The 24,425-nt window shown below is 39.1% G+C and overlaps 1 protein-coding gene across 8 annotated transcripts in view; it reads right to left on the bottom strand.

The window, feature by feature from the left end:
- Positions 1-3,418: 3,418 nt before the first annotated feature.
- adgrg6 (adhesion G protein-coupled receptor G6) overlaps positions 3,419-24,425 on the bottom strand; it is a 105,381-nt gene continuing 84,374 nt past the window's right edge. For 6 of the 8 annotated variants that reach the window (XM_071467422.1, XM_071467417.1, XM_071467419.1 and 3 more), the window contains 2 exons: positions 23,957-24,112; positions 3,419-10,356 (listed from right to left, as the gene is read on the bottom strand). In XM_071467422.1, the coding sequence (XP_071323523.1) occupies positions 10,145-10,356; positions 23,957-24,112 (368 nt within the window). In that variant the 3' untranslated portion in view covers positions 3,419-10,144. Of the gene's footprint in view, positions 10,357-19,587; positions 21,425-21,698; positions 21,742-23,956; positions 24,113-24,425 lie in introns of those variants that run through there. The other 2 variants (XM_071467420.1, XM_071467421.1) reach the window with 2 other exon arrangements.

Raw genomic sequence — 24,425 nt, 5'->3', positions numbered from 1 at the left:
GATTGGAATTGGGCCACAATCTCCTCTCAGGGATCACATGATCAAAAAAAAGTTTCTGTTGACAGTAACACAGCTGAATCAGCCAGCACTCGTCTGTAACTGCTCTGTGTCATCATCGTCAGTGATCTTAACTGGTGTAGGGATAGTAATATACCTGTAGCCTGTGTAGAGGGACTCGTGAAGGTAGAAATTTTAGCGCGCAGGTTTGTTTTACGTTTCCTTTGTCAATCTAACCTTGAAAGCACACAGATCCAGAAAGTATAAAGATGCAGGGTCCTGGCTGAGTTGACAGAACAAATCGTCTTGTCAGTCAGTCATGTTAATTGCCCTTATTTGTTTTTATTGGTTTCATGGGAAGATAGATGAGGGATTTTCAGAGTTTTGTTGGTGCCAAACCTCAGTAATCTGACATAACGGCCGTAACAACTGGGCTGTCAGGTCTGTCAACTTGAACGAAATGAAAAATAATCATGATAGAGGGGTGGTTTGGCAAACGGTAAGCTTGTTTTTTCCACTGCTTAGTTATATCAAATTTCCAAATTAAGACATGGTAAAAAAGAACTAATTGACTAACAGTTTTATTAATTCTATTGTCAACAGAGCAAAAAATGCTTAATGTGAGACGATGACATAAAAAATGATGTTAGCAGTTTGTTTCAGCTGAAAATCTGTAGTTAGTCCACCGCTCTCGGCCGGTGCCTCAAGGAATGTGAGTATTAATATGACTGGGTTGAAAGGTCCCCAAAGTGTAACAAAATCTGACTCTGTGGGACCCCACACTGAAGTGTTGTAGTAGAGTCTCACCTCTTTTCCTTAAAGGGCTTTGTTTCAGCGCTGGATCCCCTGAAAATCCCCAGCAGCAGCCTCTCTGACCTCAAACACAACTGCTCAAATCAACTCCTCTGCTTCCAAACCACAGATTTTATCCAGATACTGTGGCATTAAAATCAATTTCAAGAGTCAAGAGTGTGGAACCAATGAAACCAGAGGAAACGCATGTGTCCAAATGTACCCTGTGTGTGTGTGTGTGTGTGTGTGCAGTCTGAATGTATGTGCCTATGAAACCACTCATCTCCATTCACTGCATAATAAATGATCTGGGAGCTGTTCTGGTTTCTCTTGTCTGACCCTTGGCAGATGTAATGACAGAGTCCTCGCAGATCGCACTCTGTGTTTTGTGGATTAACTACTATACCACATGCTAAAGTATAAATAGCCAATCACAACACTGGGATTTAAGTGAAGGTGGTGAAAAAGATTACCTGTGATATGAATGTACATCTTTAAGGCTTTGCAGCAACATAAACACTCCTAAAGCGTGTTTATATATGTTTGTATTAATATGAATTCCCACCCCAGACAATTAAAAAAAAATTTTAATCATTCTGAAATCAATGTAAAGGTACACAGACTTGTATTTACTAGACAAATGTGTTTTTGCAATCAACTAAATTTCTTGTGATAATCCAAAGTGATTAAATGAATGAAAATTGGTCAAATGAAAATGACTAAAACCAATAGGAGGGCAAAATAGTTTTATTAAATTTATAGCTTTAATGTGCTGGGGATTCCCACTGCTTACTCACTCCAGGTGCAATATCCAAACCTCTGCAAAAGTGGTGCACACAGCATTTGTGTCCTGGTGCATTTAGTGTTGGTACCTTCCAGGAATATGGCTCTTAGCTGAACTGAAACAAAAATTATTAATGCAAAATTTAAATGGATACATAAAAAAAATTAAATAAACACAAGCAACAGTGCAAACAAAATAAAGCATAAGGCTAAACTAAGCAAAACATATAGTGACAAAACACAACAGATAAACCTACAAAAGGATCAACAAGAATTAGCCGGGCTCTCAGTGCTGCATAAAAATACATTCTGATATTGTGACCACCTCTGGTGTGTAGCGTCAACACACAGGTCAGCACAGCAGCAGGGTTCAGATCAGAGCTCATGTAAAGGCTGTAGCTGAGGAGAGCGGTATGACCCATGCACATTCAGTGGTCCTGTATCACCAAACACCTCCAGCTCCAACAGTGACAGGAACCAAAGAAGGTGAATGTAGGCCAACAGGTGCCTTATATAACCTGTTCCCAATGAAGGAGCTGGATGGAGGAGGAGTCAAGCCTGGGGACGCGTTGAGTAACACAACACACATTACTATATTCACCTCCTGTTGGGGAACAGTCCCCGCCACCGCTGGGCACAGATTTATGCTGCCTGGCCAGCACAACTGGGCAACAGGTTATTCCTGTAGTGATATGACTCCACTTCAGAGAGAAACAAGTTTCAGGAAAAGGAAAACAACAAAAAGTTGGATTTTCTTGAAGGTTTTGAGCGCAGCCCGAGTCTGAGCTGTCACTATAAATATATAAACACAGTCTGCACACCCTCTCAGTGGGTATGTTGCTAACATCTATGTACATTTCATGCATCAACTTCAAACAACGCATATAATCTAATTATATTTTTATGCTCTGGTCGGACACTTGCAATGCTTGATGAGAATTTCACTATTTGAGAGTTGGAAAACTAGTGAAGCATTCAGGGCAACACATCATAGGAAATGATGTGGGTTGTTGCATCAGAATACAGTAGTACCGCAGTTCTAGCTCCCGGGGTCAGTGTGGATCAGCTCTGCAGAAAATGAGCAGTTCTGTCACATTCATTCATCTACTGAAAACATCCCTGCTACTGTGCGGCACCTGGACTTTTTCTTCTGTCTGTGAGGGACATCAGGTGCAGAGCGAGACGATGCTGTGTGACACGTTTGAAGTGTCATGCACCAGGGGTTAGTTCGCCATTCACATTATGTCTTAAAAACAGTGCTGCTGAACTTGCAATGTTTCCTCTAGCCTGCATGAACAGCTGTTCATGGCTAGAATTAGCAAACCTTACAAATAGCTCCTCTCATATAGTCTAAAGGTAGATGTCCATGTGTTTTTGATCATAAAGCAGTTCTATGTTCTATATTAATGTGAAAGTATCAAAGCCTCAGTCCACAGAGAAATGCACACAGCCTGTATTCAGAAACTGAGCCTTAAAACGATCCGCCAGGACCTCTGTAACTTTGTGATGTCACAACAAAGCAGTCACTGCTCTCAGCCATGCCCCAAGCCCTGCCCACCTGGGGCCCACCATCCAGTCTTGCAGGATTTGGTTTCTGAGTGTTTACCTGAAATCTGCTGTATTTTTATTTGATCACTCAGAAAATAGGCTGAGATCCTTTCTTCTGATTGGCTGTAGTGTCTTAATTTCTGGTTCACCAACCTGCCTGGAAAAAAGTGTGGCCAACAGTACAGGACTCTGAAACACTTAATCTAAGCATATTATTGTCAGACAACGAGCCAGCGATCACCACCCCCACTGTTCTCTGTGAAACTGAAGCTTGAATCAACTTCTGTGCACATTTCACAACTTTCAATTTCCCTTTAATGTTGAGAAGTGAGCTTCCAGATAGTAACATCACTGACAAACCATACGACAATGACAACATCGCTGGGTGCAGAAAAGTGTTTACATGACAGTAATAACAATAACAGTAATACAAATACCAAACAACAATGAAAGCCAAGATCAATTACAATCCTCATCGGCGACATCTGCATTTGGTACAATATTCATCAACTAGACATAGTTCAGAGTTACTAGAGAAATATTTAAATTAATTGAAACTGTACATATAACATCTAAGAGGAAAATAAAAGATAGACAGACTGATATTTGTTGGGTTAGAGGACAATTCATTCAATTTAATCAGTGTTTGGAAACCATGCTGTCTAGACACTTTAGTGGGGATGAAATGAACCACTTCATAAATACACTCTTGATGATTTGTGATTTTAGGACATGTTGTGTAACTGTGTGTGTAACCAGAAACAGACAAATCGGTTTAATTTAGGGTGATATCTATTTATAGATCTGAGTGAGCAGTGACTGTAATGTTAGTTTCTATCAATCTTTAGATTTTGGGGACTTAATATCCTCTTGTCCTTCATTCAGTACTGTATTTATAGCAGTCTTTGGCTATGTTTTCAGCCCAGGGGAAAAAAAGAGGAACTATCTTTTCCACCCTCAGGCTGAACCCATGCCTGTGACTCAAAGAAGAACTGAGCTATGCCACTGGGGCTGCCAAAGAGGCTTCATCTTTTCTTTTACTATCTCTTTGGGTTTGTTTCTGAGGGCTGAATAATACATTCTTTCACCACTCTGGGCAAAAGAAGAGAGAAATATGGGCCAGGGTGCCTGACAGTCAGTACAATGCGTGCCTCACTACACAATCATGCTTTGGTGTTGAACACTGTTGGCTCCGTGTGGACAGTGGAAGTCTGGTGAGCCAACAGTTGACTAGTCGAGGTCCAAAGATCCAGAGTCTAAACCTCACGCCCGAATGCTTAAGAAATGTCAGACAGGTCTCTGTGTTCTTCTGCCAACTTTCACCTCTCACTACAGATGACTGTCAGCTTAAAAGGAGAAGAAAGTAAATGAAACAGGGGTTGGGATCAGCTACAGGTGCAGAGAAACTGTACATCCAGAAAATAAATAAAAGTATGCCACACAGTAAACATGTCAGCTTTGCTCTAAAGCTTGCTGGAAGATCGCAGGCAAAAAACACACACAGAATTCAGAATGAGAAAAACATGTTCGACTGGTTTTGAAAACAGTGGATGAAAAAATACAAAATGAACAATAGGAAAAGATTATTATTACAAGTGTTTCACAAAACAAATCTTTCCTTTAAACAGAAATCTTTTCAGCTGGACACACAAAAACCATACTGAATTGCAGGGATGCCGTGTTTTTCAACTGTCCACGAGAGTTTCAAAAGGATTCATTAAAAGTTTTTTTATGGTGGGGACAAATCACCACCATATTATAATAACCCAGATTGACACAAGTTATTAATCAGCATTTTGTATGGCCACAGCATGATAAACCCAATCAAGTGTTGAGCCACAAACTTTCCATCAATAATTGTGCAGATGTGAGTTTCCACAAGCAAGATCTATTTGAATTTATCAGTTATCAAAAACAACTCTGAAATGTACACTTTCTGAAATAAAACTGAAATGCTCCTGACAAACTGAATTTTATCCCAGTATCTTGTTTTTTTTAAAGACTGGTGCCACATCACATGTTTTATATACAAACATTAGTGCAGCCGAATACACAGTCAGTCACTAAAAACTAATAGCAGATATAACCCTTTTCCAACTCATGGCCCACTTAAAAATCTAAAAAATTTTGGCGACCTACATCCGACCTCGTAACAATACAGAGGCCAAATAATACCTTCTGAGAGCACTTTTTATTTTAATGATAATGATCGAACATTTAGGACTGAACTGAAAGCAAAAGACGCCCAATTTTCTTTTTGTTTAACAGGGGAGAGATCACTTGTTTATTCACCATCCGTCTCATGAAGAATGAAGACATGAAGAATTCAAAGGAAAGCTCTGAATTCTTCATTTTACTAATGAGCTATCCATTTTGATACTCCACTTTTTGCCATGTAATCTTTTAGCGCACATTCAGACTGATAGCAAACAAGTATATGATGTGGTCTGGCAGCGAAGTGATCCAGCTGGCGAAAAGAAAAAAAAAAAAAAAAGACAGGATTTTTTCAGAAATGTTTAATATTTTAAAAGGTTATTTATTTTAAAAACATTTAAAAATATTATCTATGTTTTTAGTTTTTTGTAATTATATCTTTTCACCAAAATTGTACTGTTTTGCAAATGATTTGCCAGCCCACTTACAATACCTTTGCAGCCATCGCCCACAGGGTGGGAATCACTGATCTATGGAATTTGGTGCAAATTATAGGTGCAAAACAAAAAAAAGTCTAATAAATAAATAAATAAAGTTTTGTTTTTGATCCTACAGAGCTGTGGGCAAGACTTTCAGGTGTGCAAGAACTTAATTGTATTATGGGTAAAAATGGGAATAATTTTAGTTAGTCCTTTAGTCAGTGTATAACAGGTGATGAAGAATTAAGTTTAGAAAAATAAATACATTAATCATGAACTGCTGTTGGGTGTAACTGAACTTTCAAGATTGTTTCTCTGTAAATCAACCACTTGCTTAAAAACTCAGCCAACTAAATAAAAGACAACAGTTTTACCATAATCTGTACCAAATTAAAAAGTTTTCTCTAAGAAAGTTCAAGGACATTATTAGCAAGTAATGTTCCCATAAAACAAAGTGTTACCCACAGCTGCTCTCATTATTGCTGAAAAAATATTCAACATATCAAGCTAAAGTAGAAGTTTTTAACGAGGCTGTGTAAAACTGGTCAGTCGATTTTTACTAACCATAACATTTATTTATTCAAATGAAAGTTTAAACACTGCCCTAAAATGACCACAGCAGTGCACTGAGCCAATTCCAGTGATATAACAACCAAACTTATTATTGCATCCAAGTGCAACTGAACACACTGTCCTGCTTTGGTTAGTAAGCGATAACTGCCAAACTGCAACCTTAATAGGTATAGACAGTGATTGTTTCCAAGCTCCTTCACTGTTGACTAAATGTTTTGCGTGAGCCAAACAGTCACAGATAATGACTGGAGGAAATTACTGTTTAAACATCAATTCAAGTTTTGCATTTGGAGACCATATATGTGGAGATGGCTACATGCAGAACTCCATAGAGAAATCATTCTTTTATGAGGTGACACGCCTTTCTCTTCAGCTTCAAATGTATGGAATGGGATTAATTTACCAGCAAGATATTGCCTTTAATTATGTTTTAAGGTTTGTTGACAGGAGCAGGATGTGTTGACTGTAAAACTGTAAACCAAATATAAAACTGCCGTAGCACGGTTGTTTTAAAGTATACCATATATACCACATCTTTTGTAACATTTACAGAGAAAATGTAATGATTTTTGATAAATAATGAATTTAAAAAAGGCTCTTTCTAGTGGGCTCATAACTTTGGATCCCACTGTTCATACAGTTTCAATAAAGGGTCAGTTCATGGAAATCGTTTTTTCTGCTTTAAGTACTTGCCACCACACCAGTGCCTGAACGGATTTTCTGTTGTCGCGCTAAAATTATACATAAACTAAAATTACCATTTTGCAGCTGTATGTGTCTGCCAACCAGCCAAGTTGCAAGTTATGATGGTGACAATCTCCCCATCTTGAGTTACAGCAGTGATTAATGGCCAGAAGTATTCTTACAGAAAATTTTGATGACACAGTGAAGTTACCCTGACATTTGCGCTAAAATGTGTCATAATTAGTGTATGAATTCATAGGTTACAGTGACCTTGACCTTTGACAACCACAATCAGTTCATCCATGATTCCAAATGAATGTTTGCACCAGATGAATTTCATTCCCTCTAGGCGTTTCTGATATGTGGCGTTCACAAGAACATGAGGTCACTGTGACTTTGAATTTTGACCAGCAAAATCTAATCGGTTCATACTTGAGTCCAAGTGAATGTTTGTGCTAAAGTTGAAGAAATTCCCTTAAGGCGTTACTGATGGATGGACAACCCGAACACATCATGCCTCCTGCTGTGGCTGTCATCGATGTGGAAGCATAAAGACACTTGACAAACTCAACAGCAATCTGTCCTTCCTGAAACAACCCCCTGATTACTCTGGATAATCCACAGACCTCATTGTGACTGACTCCAATGGGAACTATTTTCAAGCCAAAAAGCTTGGCTTGTGAAATGTTTATTGAGGGGTCTGTAGAATGTCCAGAATCAAATGTTGATTTGGAATTTTTCAAATATCTTTTTCTGATCATTTAAGCACCGCAAGTGAAATTCTATTCACCTCCATTGTATCTGGGTGGCGGCAGGCCTCAGCTGGATAAAACCAAAACTATGTATATAACTACACAGCCTATGGGAAAACGTGTTTTTTTAATTTTTTTTTTTTTTTTTTTGCATGAACTGACCCTTTATGGTGGTGATAATATCATTGTGGCATCTTCACAGTCACTGTTTTCTCCTTGTTGAGATTTCTGTTTTGCTATCATAAAAACAAAGCCATCATCTCTTTTTAAGAGTGATATTTGGACAGGTTTTCTCCCTTGCACAGTAAAGCTGTTGCCACAAATGATGCCTTCTATGATTGCTAAACTTTGGCTGACATGCCCAAGGAGCTGAGCTTCATCTGGGTTTTTATCATTTGACCTCAAACCACCAGGCATCAACTCACCAGTGCACCACAGCATGCTTGTCCAACTTTCAATCTTTTAAGAAAAAAAAACTATTATAATAATTAAACAACGCTTAAAATCCGACAACACTGGTTGGTCCAGCGCATTGGTCTAAGAAAAGAAACATTTGAAAGCTTAAGACATTTTTTAAATATTTCCAAAACAAATTTAAAATGTGTGTCAATATGTTGTTTGTTACATTGTTAGAGATACCAACTGTGTGCAGAGATAATTCAAATAATTTCCAATTTTGTTTGGAAGTTAGAGCAAAAAGCACCTTGACAGACTAACTGATTAAATTCTGTTCTGTTTCAGCCATCCTGTAATTTCTGCCCTTTCTGTGGCCATAACTTATTTCTCACAGAGGTCAAAATGATGGCAGTGTACCTACACAGTGCGGGGAGCTGGAGAATGTATGGGTTTGTATGTATGGTCGCGGTGACCTTTGCAGGATCCCATAAGGGCATAAACAAAAGCAACCACCCGGACACAATAAAACACTAAAGAATAAGGCATGTAGAATAGATAAATCATAAATATTTACATAGGATATGGCTCCACACACATGCACAAACGACCAGTTTTAACAAACATCACAGTATTAAAAAAACACCAAAAACTTAACAGCCTACTTTTTTTCTACCAGAAGGTTTTTTTTTTCTCTCCTCTGCCTTCCCACCTTGTGTTTATCCTTTCCTACCCTCTGCTCCTTTTCATTTCCTCTTAGAAACACAGTCTGGCAGCCAGGTTAGCCGATTCTGTAATTTGATATGATACAGTAGAATCGCAGCAAGGTTCTCTGACCACCCTGTAGTCCTTAAACACCCTTTATCATCCAGGAGACCCCGGAATTTCAAAGCATAATGTGTGACTCTGTCTGTGATTATCTTAACTTGGTTTCTGGGTTCTGAGTGCTCCGGTTGCCTTTTGAAATTTTTTCTCTCAACTAACAGTACTTTCATGCAAAGCTAATATAGTGCATTAAGATGCTGGCTCTGGGTTGATTCATATAGCTACTTCATGCATTTGTAGTATGTACTCTACACGCTGTTTTGGTGCTGAGGAAACATTGCTACCCAATAAGCACCATATGACCTAACCAAACCAGCACCCCATGGATTCTCATGAATCGGTATAGCTATAGATATAGATCTAGATAACCAATTATTAATTTTTTCTAATCAGTCCAAATAAAAAATGGATCAAAATAGGGGTTACTACAACAGCCATGTTTTCCAACAATGTACATGAAGAGACACAATTACAAATCAAAATTTAAAACGAAACAGGGGCAAGGGAGGATGGCAGGAAGCATGCAGACATGATAGATGACAGGAGAGAGACAGGGCGAGGGAAATAAGCGTTCTAAAACATGTTCCATGGCTGTGACAGGGCCAGAATGGTTCTAGAATGTTGGTCAGGGTCTTTCAGACTGGACGGTTCTAGAATGTTGGAAGGGCGGCAGTTATGGTGAAATCCCCCTTTCTGGCTGAGGCTGGCAAAGAGTCCTAGACTACTTAGAGAGTTTCCAGAACAGAGAAGATTCTCAAGGGCTGAGACTCTCAGAGAGTTCTAAAATGTTGGGAGCAGTTCTGTGTTCCATTCTAAAATGTTGGATGGACTAGGGTAATGGTCCAGGGAATTCTAGAACTAAGACTGAGACTGCTGGAGAGTTCTAGACCATTAGAAGTTGTTCCAGAACACAAAAGTTTCTAGATCATTAGGCGACAGTTTCAGAGCAAAAGTGAAACCTTACATAATATTGTGGGAAGGGCAACAATGCTACGGCAGATTGCATTGTTGCCCTTGATATTGGAACCTTTTATAGAAGCCTTCTCTGTCACTGCAGCTGTCGATAGGATTGTGTCACAGGATTTTCTACAACGATCTGAGCTGTTCCAAAACACAGGGAAAAGAAGGTTCCAGAAGGTCCACATCGTAACACCAAGGACATTTCTAGAATCTGGTGCTGTGGGCGAAACTGTCGGACATGATGATGTTCTTGTAGAAGTTGTCAGAGCGCGTCGAGCAGTAATCTTTCACCTTATCAATCATCTGGCTGACAGGTAGGATTGAGGATGAGGAGGAAGAGGAGTTGGGCTCCACCTCTGAGGAGGATGAGGATGAGGAGACACACTTTGGGCTGGTCTGGTTGGAGTAACATTTATCTGCATCCAGGGAGCAAAGAAACATAAGAACAGACACACAAGGATTACAACATGATCATGCAATAATCACTGAGTTGTTACAAGAAGGTAACAACAATCTGATTGCATTTAGGCTGACCTTGGTGGAATAAAGGTACAATTAAATAAAACATGTAAACACTCATCATTTACCACTCAAGTATTAGTATTATTACAAGTTTAAAACTGTCATTTCAGAGACAGTATTACAGCTTTAACAAAGGTAGTATGTTGAAATATCTCTTTCACATAGTATTAACTAATAGGAAAATAATTCATTATTATTCCACAACAAAAACAAAACAAAACAAAAAACCAAGGAAAAAAAGCAAGAACAGGGATGTGAGGGCAAAATGTGAGTGAGAAACAAAATGTATTATTCTACATTCACTGCATGTGTATATGAGGAGTGCAGTAATGTCTGGCACCACCAGTTTAAACCTAAACAATCTAAAGAATAATGTTCATTATGGACTTCAGTCAAAAGTAACCACCTTCGAAAATGTGTGATTTGTGAAAATATAAGAAAGGATCCATATAATTTGAATGAAATGTTCACAGGGAAGAGGTCAAAGATATTTGAACAGGAGTCAGTGGATGCCCAGTGAAGGATCAAAGATCAATGATCTGACGTCAAAGACCATTTTAGTAATTGAGACAAAATGTATCATCTCCCACTCTCTCTCATTGTTATTATGTGACCAATTTTCCACACTCGGGGCTCATGAGGGAGCCAGCTGTATCTGTGGATGAAGACCTTAAGTCTCAAGGTTTTGATGAGATCAAGAAAATAGAACCTGAAATTCATTCTTGAGAACTGAAGGTGCTCCCTCGTGTTATTTTTCCACTGGAGGCTGCCATGCATGCTCCATTAGAAAAATGGGCTTAATGGGTACAAAGCAGTTATGCTGACCATCTGTACCAGGCCTTTCATTCTCTATTTCCTTATTTATATCTTGTCACAGTGCCAGGCAGTCTGGTTGTTGTCTGGTGTTTTCTTGCGTTTTTTTCTTTTTTCTGTTCCAAATGAAGTTGGTTGGTTTGGCGTTCTTCCTTCACACAGCCTTGTGATTTCAGGGGGCTATACAAGCTAATGGTTAATACAACTAGGCTGAGTGAAGCCACAGTAAGTCTGTTGAGGCTTCACAACAGCAGTGTTGTTTATAAAAGCATATTTGGATTTTCTTTTCCACTTGATCCTAAGATCACTTTTCAAAATGTGCGCATACCTGATGTAGAAATACACCTACAAAGAGTGGTGTGTTTGCATATCATTATCTTGCAGTGTTATTTGGGCCTTGAAAGCTCTCCACTGTTGTCATGGGTTTAGATATATTTTGGTTCAACTTCAGAGAACAGGATGGAAAGCATATGGAAAGACGGGTGGTACACAATTAACATGCAGTGTCTGGCAAAAGAAAACATAATGAAGTTGAACAGCTCTGTTTTGAAATAGATTCTTCAGCTGCTGTGAAAACTATAATTGGCTCACTTTGTCTGAAGAGTAGTCTGCATCCCATTTAAAGTGGTGAAAGAGTGGCAAAACCAAATCATGGTAACTTGTATAAAGATAAACCGCAAAAGTTGTGTTCCAACATGTTGTTCCAACTATGTTCTGTACAGAGTCAGTCTTCCTTTTAGTTCATTAAAATTTTTAAGTGTTTACAATATTTCATCAACCCCCCACAGGGACCAATGAGTAGGTAGCCTAAGTTTCGCATTGTTCATGTTTATGTCCTGTACTGCCTATTGAGCTTTGCATCAATTGTGTCAATATTTTGTTTCACCTGTGACTCTGGAATCAATGACCAACCAGCTTTACTACCTGAGCTACAGTTACTGACAAATACGCTGAAGCCACTGCTAGGTCATCCCCTTCAAACACTGACAGGAGATCTTGTGTCTTTGAACAATACAGTGTAGTCTGCACACAACGCACTGCACTGGTTAGTCAGATATGTGCAAGTGTTGCTCTGACATTTGCAACCCAATGCGCATGTACTTCTAACATGTACTGTAATGTATATATGTATTATTAATGCAAGGACATCTAGTTCAGGCTCTTTACAGGTGTTGCAGCTGTGAATTGAGGGTATCAGGTTTGCAGCAACTTCACTTTTTGTGAACGTCATCCTAAATTCATAGTCACATTGTTTCAATCAAGCTTTCGATGCTATTTGGACCAGCACAAGCAGTCTCTAGAGTTTTATACATTGGAACGCTTCTGGTGGAAACTGGGCCAAGCAACTGAGCAATGTACACAATTTGGGCCAAATCAAGCACATACTGTCTGTGTTCTGGCCCTCTGGTGTGATCAAAACGTGAAGTGTTATGCTGTAAAAGCAGGCTTTAATTTTCATCTGAATCATACAGCCAAAGTCTTCCTTGGCATGACAAAGGCATGACTAAATTACTTCTCTATCCGCTGCCTAATTAAACAAAACAGGGATGAAGTTGTTATGTTATCTTACTCAACATACAGACATGATTCCCAACATCTCTTCCAACTGGTGTCCCTGCACAGCATGAAGCTACAGGGGTCAAGAAATAGTTGGCTGCTGGCATCGGCCGCAGTCAAGGCTTCCCTAATTCACACATCCTGACATTCACTGCGTGCTATATCAGCACTGATTATACCCCTGGCTCCACACAGTAATGTTGAATCTGGTCCTGTTCACCAATTTTGACTTTTGAAATGCCCTATTATATCCCACAGGGATGTTTGTTTTTCTTCCTGCATCCAGCATTTTCCCCCATGTTTGCCTCAAATACGCTCTACAGTGAACTTTAGGACAGAGATGGAAACTGAGGGGAGGGGGTATGGTTGAACCAGGGTCACAGTAAAGACCTCTGATTATCAACTCAGGTCATGATGGATGAATCCTCTTACCTCAAACATCTGGAAACTATACAATGAGAGACTAATGCTGGTACAGGCACTCTGAGATGCTGTTGACCGACCACAGACAGAGAAAGGAGAGGGGAGAAACAGAATCTTGCATACAGCACATAAGATTATAGATGCTGATCTGTGATTATATTTATCTTTTTCCATTGGAAACTATGATGTGGTTACTTTAAAAACTCTTTAAATTACACACCAGAGTTTCCAAAAGTGTCAATATATATATATTTGTGGAATTCCAGCTATTAACTCTAGGAATAATGTTGCACACTCAAAGGCATAAATGGTACCATTTCCATGAGATTATGTGCTGAAGTAAAGGTATGTTGAGGTTTTCTTTCTTTCATTCAGCCCTTAAGTCGAAGCAATTGAAATACTTTCTTCCTCCTCTGTTATTCCTAATGCAGATGAAGCCAAAGAAGCCATCTACAAAAATATAATTTTTTTCCAGTTGACATTGTTTGCTGATTTAAAGCTAGCAGGTCCTGGAGTCACAATGACATTATTTTAGCAAATAACAATGGTTTCTAACCAAGACTGACAGTTTGGCTTCTTTCATAGGGCCATTGGACAATGGCAGCGACATGAGCTGGAGGGTGATGGCAAGCTGAACCTTGTGGTGTGAAGTAACGGAGCAAATCATCAAATGTTCAAAAAAGTTGTTGGTTGTTGGTATTTCTCATTATTGATTTTTTGCATTGGCAAAGTGAGTGAAACATATTCGCCATTGTCACGACATGCTATGGTGGCATCGCTGTAGTTTTTTCTTACGTAATCTCAGAATTAACAAAATAGCAACCTCAAGTGTCATCAGGTTACTTGTTTACAATCCATGTTAATCCATGTAATTGCATAAACTTAACCACTGATCTGAATCAGTTTGTTCCAGCACTTTAACAACGTCGCCAAGCGCTTGCTCGTTGTGGGAACTGTTGGGTTTTTCTCTGTAACAAAGTAAGGTCTTGACCTTACCCTGTAAAGTGCCTTGAGATAATGTATATTATGATTTGGCGCTATACAAATAAAATTGAATTGAATTGAATTAACACTGGAAATTATTCCCTACTGTCCCTCTTCAGACAACTGACTCTATTCTCTAGTGGAGTCCATTAATAATGACAAACCGTACAAAGTAAGAAAATCTGGATACTAAAAAAATCATTTTTCTCTTGTAAGGTCATAATTTTTTGTGTGTTTTTACAGTGTCAGCCAAATGTTGACATTAAGTCAATACACTATGTCTTGAACTTGTCTTGCAGCAGTCGTAAAATACGTTGAATTTATATGCTTTACATTGTACACAACAGCTAGCCAAGAAAAAGCACATATATTTTTGCCCTGTTTCTTTTCCTGCTCAGTACACCCAGATTTGGGGGAGTGCATCAAAACATGGTGCATCAGAAATCAAAGGTTTTGCCTTGAAGAGGGAAAAAGGTTTAAAAATACTGTTTACTGGGAAGACAAGAGATTGATTATTGTCCAAAACATGGAATATAGACTGTGACTGACCAGCTACTAAAGATCTGCAAGTCCTCAGTGGCCTGGACAATGAAGACATTCTAACAAGTGTTGTGCAGAAACTAGCAAGCACTCTGCCAACAAAATGACAAATACAGTTCTTGAAAAGGTCCTTGTGTTATGCTTGGAGACAAATCAGGTGATTTCCCAATATGAGCTTTACAGTCTGGACCGCGTCCTTGCTCATAACCACTACCAGCTGATTGAATGTTGTCAGAGACTCACACTGTAGAAGCTGGATACAGTAGAGGTTTCCTATAGGTCAAATCTGTCTGGAAACAGTAAAATTTGCTTCACAAGCACCTCTCAGCTGCCTCAGTTCATGCGGGATGTATGTATCATTCAGCAGAACTACATGTTCGGTATTTGGCTGAGCTATGTTCGTGGCTGCATGAAAACTGAGTAACAATGCAAGGAATGACAGGGAGGATCAGCCAGCGTCTATTTTTTGGTGCTTTGGCTAAGTCTTGATAAGCTGTCGGTCTGTTTGCCCGGCAAAAGGAGACACAGCAAAGAATTCCAAGCTTACTGAGCAAAATGCTGAAGCCTTCAAACCAAATAGTTTAAAGACTAAGCTTCACTGAGCAATGGTGTTTCCAGCATGCAGAGGATGAAAAGTCAGAGCTCTGATCCTTCGTCCAACTTGACAGTAGATTTCACATACAGGTTGACGTGAGGTGAGGATACAAACAGCCATGCCAAAACAGCTGAAATCTTCCCTCGAGCAGACAACTGGACTTTTCTTTACTAATTCCTGTAGGAGAGTTTCCTTTCACAGAGGTCACAGGTCAGTGTTAACTTCTTAAAATGTTTACTTCAATAGGGCGACTGCCGCATGAGTATCTTGAATCAGGTCATTGGAGGGGATAAGTATCTACACAAAATAAGGTTTTGGTGTGGTGTATTTATTTTGTATTTTTGTGTAGCCAGCCAGCGGCTTGCACTGTTTTTATGCAGAGACATTTTTGCTGAAAAGACCAAAGGAGGAGAAAAAAGCTCAGAGTTTGTGTGATTCTGGGCAACCTATATATTCTTACATAGTTTCTTTTAGGGGTTTGTATCAGGCATTTGCAACACAGACTAATCCTTATCAGAGGAATGAATGAATTCTAGGTTTTAGACTCTTCCACTACAAATGTGAAATGAGATATTAATAATTATGTCCTTTAAAGGTGCCGTATTTGTGGAAAGATGTCCATGTCTTTTTTTTATTACTATAAAGCAGGTCTAGGTTCTACATTAATACTGTGAAAATATCAAATTGCTTGGTTAGCGCTCACAGCAAGAATGTTCTGGGGCCTTTCTGTGTGGAGTTTGCATGTTTTCCCCGTGTCTGCTTGGGTTCCCTTAGAGAGTTGCATCAGGAAGGGCATCTGACATAAAAACTTGTGCAAGAATAGAATTTACGGTGTGGCGACCCGTGAGGGGAGCAGTGCTGACAAAATAAAAAGTATCAAAGCCTCAGTCCACAGAGAAATGCACACAGCCTGTATTCAGAAACTGAGCATTGAAACAAGCCTTCAGAACTTTGTGATGTCACAACAAAAAAGTTTGCCGCCCTTTGCAATGCCCCAAGACCAGCCCACCTGGACTTACCATCCAGCCTTACAGTACTTGGTTTCTCTGAGTGTTTACCTGAAATCTATTGTATCTTTCTTTACATCTATCTGTTATATTTTTATTCGACCACTCAGTCGGCCAATTGTCCTTAATGACATGTTCTTACTAGAGCTCCAGAGAGAAGCCTGAGAGAGGTAGAAAAATGTCCCTCTTGGACTGTGCAGTGACACATGCAATGAAATGTGGAAAAGTGACAAGTGCATTCATTTCTGTGGGTCTGGGACACACACGCAAAAACATTTGTACATACAGATGACTACAATGATATGGTGCAATACAAGTCCTCAAGTATGTGTGTGGTCCTGAGTATGAAGCACACAATTGAGCAACAGCAACCGCACATCAAGATTTACAGTGACACTCAGTGTCAGCTGATGAACTGATTCCCCCAAAGCCTCTGTGATGAGAGGAATTTGTTGACTGTCTCACTGACACGCTAGAAAACACATTTTCCCTCAAGAAGCAGTGACGTTAATTTCAGACATGCAGCTCATGACTACTGTTTCATGAGAGCGGTAAATCATAAGATTTCATAAACCACATTCGACAAAGTTTGACAACTTTATTATTTCAGGCAGGCAGAATAAGTTAATTTCTGTGCACCAAAACTGAACTGGTTGCCTGGTGGGACAGATGTGATGACATCATATTTCAAGCAGTTTTTGTCCTTTTTGCTTCACTTTCTTCCACCTGTTTTGTGGTTGAAGAGCAATTAATTATGTTAATGAGCAACTATTCTACATTAATCTCTTCAACACTGCCCATCTCATGTAAGCAGTCTGTATTGGCATCTTTATTATCTAACCATAACCACAATCTTTCCCTTAACCAAGCAGTTTTAGTTGCCTAAACGTAACCACAGATTATAAATTTAGTAGGAAAATATTGGCAGAGAAAGTATATTTACAATATGTTGAAGAAAAAAATAATCTATATCCGTTTTGTTTTCCTTTTGTCCTTTTGACAACATGAACCCACTCCAGTCACTGGCTTCTATGAGAACAAATAAACATTCAAAGGAAGATCAGTTCATTTAAAAACATATATATATATATATATATATATATATATATATATCTTTTTATAATTACATATTTTCACCAAAATTGCATTGTTTTGCAAATCATTTGTTGGCCCACTTGCAGTACCTTTCACGGCCCACCACTGGAACCACTGGTTTATACTATTTGTACTTTATTAGGCAATTTTCTGTAAATTCCAGCTGAGCAGGTGATGGTGTTTCTGTCACAGGGAAGCTACAACAAAAAACAAAAAAAAAGAGGATTCCTAGTTCAACATTTGTTTGTGCACTGGATGACTCTGCAGTGGGAAGTAAAGAGACAGAATTTAGGATGGCCATAAGGAGGGAGCCCTGACCGGTGCATTTAAAAATTCTCTCTCATCAGTTAAATATCAGGCAGGAACGCTCACGCTTGTAAAGACAGTGGAAAAAGGCATCTCATCACAGCTTTGGGGGAAAACCACTGAGCTCCCAAAGAGACAATGAAGACTCTCCTCTCACTTGGTGAACACATTTACATCTGTAAACATGTAACACATCTGTCTACTTGTTAGTAAGAATCTGAAAAAAATAAAACAGATATTTTGATAATTCTGGTTTGCAAATTGGCCCAAGCAGCAGATAATTCTTGAAATTATTACTAATTTACCGTCATACTGTAAATATTGTGTGAGTGTGTGTTTGTGAGACATGGGGAAGTCCAACACTGAGGGCTGCCAAGTCAGCCAGTGAGAAGCCCAGCACACACTCACAAAAGACAGAAGATGAACAAAATCCTTTGCAGCTGTGCAGTCAGGATAATTGTTCAGCATTGGCAAAAAACAAAAATCATATAACCACAAAAAATAAAATTGAAATGGTCCATTTGGCACAAGGATCAAAAAAAAAAACAAAACACTGGTGGATTAACTGTTACTTTGGTTCTGTCCCTCTCATACGGAAACCCTCACAGATAATTAGATCAAGATGGAATTTCCCCTAAAAACTAAACAGAGATAATTTACAGAGTTGAAGTCCAGATAAAATTACAATTAGTCATTCCTTTCATCTGTCCAAATCATGTCAATGTGACTTTTAAGGAGTTGTTAATTTTATAAGTGAAAGAAGGAAAAAAAGTTATTAGGGGAATATCTGAGATTCTCTTTGATGCTAATCTTCTCAGTGAGTGACTGGTGCATGTGTTTGATTGACAGCTGAGCCAGGAGAGGGGTGCATACAAGCCTTGGAGGGAGATTAAAGACCATTTAGCATCTAAATGACCTTTGCAGGGAAGCTTTGAATGAGCTACAGCTGAAACTATCTATCTGGCCTACAAACCTTTCGGCACAATAAGGTTCAAATGTTGGCTGTATCAATTTGTAAATTCGCAACTAATTTTGTATGAATGTCCTTCCTTGTTTGCAGAAGGCATAAGTGCCAAAGGCATAAGTGCCAAAAACTGCAATTCCTCAAATGGCTGGCAAGTCAATCCCCACAGACTCCCATGTTAAAATGTCCAACTTACAGCAGAAATAAACATGTTCACAGCCTGGTGCAAAAAATGGTTTTGGTCTCTATTTTACATAATTCACTTGTTTACATTTTATAAAGGCTTAAAACTCTGCATGATTGAGGGCGTGGCCAATTTGAATGACAGGTGGGTGAGAATATGCCTGCCACAAACTGCCATGCATCAGGCGCTGCCAAGATGGCGACAGCAGAGCAGCTCAATCTGACCCTCACCTGTAGTGCTGTTAAATCAGGAGCATCACATAACTTCCAGTGTCAGAGGCCAAAAGATGCATTAAGCCTTTGTAAATGTAGACATGACTGTTTTATTTATACATGGAGAGACATGTGTCTCTCAGAATAAGTAAGATTCAGATTATCATAAGCTAATGGAGGCAAAGGCATAAACTATAAATGTCTTCCTTTTGACCTCAGATCTTTTCTCAAAAAAGAACAGGTCATAATTTACAGAGCAGATCTGTCTGTTTGAAATGGTTCTCCCTGGCATGGAAAAAAAGAATATAAATTCTTGGCTTTTCAAATTTAGACGCACCACCAGTCAAAAGCTCCAGCTGTTGTTTAAATTGACATAGTTCAATGTCTCAGTGTTTCGAACATCAAAGAATAAAACAAACAAACAAATGGAGATTTTAAAAACAAGGAATCTTCTTGTTGAACACAATTTAATCTAAATTTTGACTCATCCAGCAGCTGAACTCACTCACAATGATCTTTCTACAATTCACCCTCTGTCCACATCATCCCAAACCAGCTCCATGGGCTTTGACTCTGGAGGCTGCGCTGCTCTCACATCAGTTTCTCACCATTCTGGTAACAACATACAGTCTTACTTCCTGCACTACAGTATTGCCCTAATGATACATCAGAAGGTGTAGTAACACAGTTTGTACAGACAGGGTTTGTAATTTTTCAACCTGTAGGAATTTATTGTATGAACTTTCAAGGCTTCATTTACTTCCATTGCTGCAGGAAAACTGGAAGTTCACCAATTTCTTCAATCCCGAAAAGTTTACATGATTATTCAGCTTTTGTGACCTAAACTTCTCTTTTTGTTACCTTGGGCAGTTTACTGCTTACCTTTGTACCTTTTAAGGTTTGGACTTGAGCTGCTGACAAACTGGATAAAATGGGGGTGTTCTTTTGACTGGTACTGTATCTCGGTTGCTGACTCTGTAACAGATTCAAAAGCTTCTGAGCCTCTGATGAAATAAAAAATAAGAAAAAAAACTATTAGACTGTAAAACTGAGAAGTGGCTTGGGATCAAAAGGTCGATGATTGCCAGGATCAGCAGGGAAAAAAAATTGCAACAGCACTTGTTCTTTCAAGGCTTCATTTACTTCCATTGGAAAACTGGAAGTTCACCAATTTCTTCAATCCTGAAAAAGACCTGTTTTCTATGAAGTTTACACGATTATTCAGTTTTTTGTGACCTAAACTTATTTTTTTTGTTTTTACTGTTTACCGCTTACCTTTGTACCTTTTACGTTTTTTTTACGGGACTTGAGCTGCTGACACCTCAATAAAAACTTGAAAAATTTGTGTGTTATTTTGACTGGTGCTGATCGGTTGCTGACTCTGTAACAGATTCAAAAGCTTCTGAGCCTCTGAGGGAATAGAAAAATACTATTAGACACTAAAACCGAGACATGGCTTAGGAACAAACGGTCAATGGTTCGATTGCCTGGACCAGCAAGAAAAAACATAGGTGTTTGAGGGAATAAACGCATATTTCCCATCCGCATTATCCGCAGCGGATGTACCTTTGAGCATGGCAGCGAACCCCCTCAACTGTTCTCCGGGCCCCACAGCTGCAGCTGATCACTGCTCCTACTGTGCATGAGTGTGTGCTCGCTCTTCATAGATGGGTTAAATGCAGAGGTCAAATTCCCATGTGTGTTAAATATTCTATGAATAAAGGAAGAAAATAACACCCTAAAATCAATTTGCTCTACGTGCTGAAGGATCGGTATTTTCCTGCATAGATCAATGCTGTTACCTTCAGTAAAGCTTTTAGGACACATAAAAACAAATGTACCTACCTACCTTTACTGGACTATAGTTTTAAAAAGTGCTGGATGTTGTTCTGTAGTTTGGAGAACAGATGTTATATCCAACTACAACCAGAGAGAAGTTCATTTAGTCTCATTGGGAGTTTATTACATTGTGTAATATTTGGACTGTGAACACAATGTCTGACGTCATGCCAACGGCGTCCTCCACATTTGGTGTTCATTGTAATGAGCAATCCCAAATTATTACATCAGTCACTGACATTAATGAGAACCACAGCGTTAGCCTGTTGTTACTCGGCTCTTATTAAAAATCCAGACAAATCACAGTTAAATAAGGCAGATGTTAGCTTGGATGCAGCCTGGTGGGGCGTGCTTGTTTCTGCACCCTGGGGCACTCTGGGTGGGTAGCTGCAGTTGTGAAACTGGGAGTGAAATGGACCTCCTCCCACTCGGTGTGTCTCAGGCTGGGAACAAGATGGTGTGAATGTGTGTGACATCACAGTGACCAGCCAATCACAACACACAGTGGCTGCTTTCCCAAAATGTCTGCTAGCAAAGTCTTAAAGATTTAAGATTTTGTGTTTTTTTTCTTTTTTTCTTGTCCAATCAAAATTAAGCATAAAATGTTAGAATTTTCACTTCCAGATCCACTTTGACCACAAGCATTTTGGGAAACACAGAGTGGCTCACATGATGCTGGAAGCAGGGAGTCAATCAGCTAATCAGCTTTAGCTTTACCTCTGTTGATTCCTCCACTCCTGCTATTGCTGGGAAGAGCTTTCTACACACCAAACACAGAGGTAGATACATCAATAAACATCACGTGAGAGGATATTAATCTGGCTTCCATAGAAACAGTAACAACCTGAAATAATCACATCAAATAAAACGTTAAGAGACTTGAACAGGAATCATGTTTACATGCAGACTCATCCTTTAGGTCAGTGCAGATAGGGTGAAAACCATGAGAGGAGAAAAGAAACTGGTTGAGTTGCAGGTGCACACACCAGCTGGAAAGGCCATCCTGTCCTCCCAGGAAACATAACGGCATCAGTCATTTGTTCGACTGCTTTAAGGAGAAGTAGCATGACGTTGTTATAGTTCTGCATAACCTCTTAGGGGGGAGGTGCGACTGGGTTGACTGACTTAAACTCAGAGAGCTGTCTTTTCCCACCATGACCTGTATCATAACCTCGGTAGTAGACTGAAGAAGGTCAAGAAGTTATTTTAACCCACACTATGATCTTTTTCTAACCAATTATTCAACCAAACCTATGCTACAGTGGCCCTGAGAGCTCAACGCACTTCAACTTAAGAAAACATGCAAATAGACAAAACACAAGCAAATTCAGAAAACATCATCTATTTGACAACACATGTGATGCAAATACTCACAACACAACCGAATGCACAAATGCGCTGCAAATACTGATTACGTTGAGCTCACAGGGCCTTCGTACTAAGCAAACTTTAACATAAAATGAACTCTTTGTAATGGTTTGAGACGATACAGAGGACAAAGAGCTAAGAGGTTATTGTGAGAATCTTTATCTGAATCACTTTTGTGTATTTTTGCTCTACAGCTACAGCTGCAACAATTTAACCAAGTAGCCAGTTAGGTGATCGACAGAAAATTTATCAGCAACTATTTTGATAATAACTTTTGGCTTTTATTTTTTCTTTTTACTTTTGAAATGTTCCAGGTTCTCAAGTGTGAACATTTTCTGTTTTCCCTGTTTTTAAATTAGGTAAACTTCTGTCTTTATATTTCAGGCTGGTGGCCAGAAAAGACATTGACATTCAATGATTCCATCTATGGCTCTTGGACATTTACAGACCAAACAACTAATTGATCGATTGAGGAAATAGGAAGAGTAACGGATCATTAGTTGCAGTCCTAGTTCCTGCTGACAGGGGCATCAAGTCAGAAAATGCTTACACAAGTCATTTTTGAAGGCAATAAGAAACCAGATGTCTTATTTGTAGCACTGTGGAAAAAAAACATGATACCCTCCTCCAACAGTGCAGCTAAAGTTTGCATTTCACTCAATTTCTCACATGGAGCTGCACAGTGGTCAGTGGCAGACTACATGTGGATCTATAGCATATAATGCACTACACCCATTCAACAAAGTTTTCCAAGTATGTTTTATTTAAGTAATAAAGTAAATTTATTGCAGGGTGTAGCTTTACCATAGGAGAGTATATTTAATGTCAAGGACCAGTCTGAGTTATTACAACATTTATTCATAAATTTTTTGCAGTGATTGATGGCAACAGTTCATTTTCAGTTTGATCTCCAAGTACAGTGGTTCAGATTACCTGGATTAACTTTATTGGCAAACCCTATTTATGCCTTGTCAGAGCCTCTTTTCAGTGATGTCATCGTGTTCACAGGTCTCTTGCGAGCACAATATTATCATTACTGAACAAAAACGAAATAGAATTCTTTTTTATTTATTTTTTAAAATTTTTTATTTTATCTACAAACTTTTAACATAAAGCCAGTAATGGTGTTCGCTTCAGGACAGAATAGTTTGAGTCTGCATGTAATCATGATTATTACACACCAGAGGTATTTTTTAAATGTTTTTTTCTTAATCTGCATTTAAAGAGTAGAACAGGGTGATTTATGTACTTGTGAGCAAGCGGAAATTGGTGTATTTGATGAATATGTGCTATTAGAGTGATAATAAAACAAAAAGCCCATCTGCTGTGGTGTTTTCTCGAAGAGAAATGAACCTGAGACAAACTGCCTGAACAAGGTCAAACCTGCTGCTGTGAGGAAACCCTCAGCTGCAAATCAAGTTCCATGTTTTTCTTTTCAGACTCATCATATTTCCCACAGTGAATGTTTTTATGTCTTTGTTTTCCCCTTCCCTCTCTCTATGTCATTCATATTTGTCTTTTTAAAAAAAATATGTCTTCTTGTGAGATGATTTTTTTCTTTTAATCCATCTCCTTGTTTTGTGTGTGTGTGTGTGTGTGTATCTCACCTGCGTTACTGTGTCGTTTGGTGAAGGGGTTGAGTGTAGCTTTAGCTTTGGAGGTCCAGTTGGCAGTGCTGGAGCCAAAGGAGCTGGAGGACAGAGACTTGCCCAGGTTGTCTGAGCTCACCTTCTTTGTGTTGTTGGTGGCTGTCTTACTCCAGTCTGCAAGAAAATAAAAAACAAATAATCAATCAGAACTTCCTGATCGAGCACCTGCCTCACCTGATCTCAGTACTGACCCCAACCAGTGTTATTCTTTCCACCTTGTCCCTATGTCTTTGACTCCTCTATCTTGTCCAGGAGTCTCCCTTCCCTTCCCCTCCCCACCCTTCCCTTCTCCATCCTCTTTGCTTCTTCACCATGGGATGTTGTCATGGATAATTACACGAAGGACAGTAGTAATAGAGAACAGATGTGCATGCATGTATCTTGCCGCTGGTGTCTGCAACCTGATGGTCCTGAGAAATCAGGGCGG

This window comes from Trachinotus anak, unplaced genomic scaffold (assembly GCF_046630095.1).
Source record: "Trachinotus anak isolate AG129_WGS33_773 ecotype Australia unplaced genomic scaffold, CSIRO_AGI_Tana_v1 ptg000031l, whole genome shotgun sequence".
NCBI classification, from domain to species: domain Eukaryota; kingdom Metazoa; phylum Chordata; class Actinopteri; order Carangiformes; family Carangidae; genus Trachinotus; species Trachinotus anak.
The sequence above is the reverse complement of the archived record's forward strand: the minus strand, read 5'-3'. Positions and strand labels throughout refer to the sequence as shown.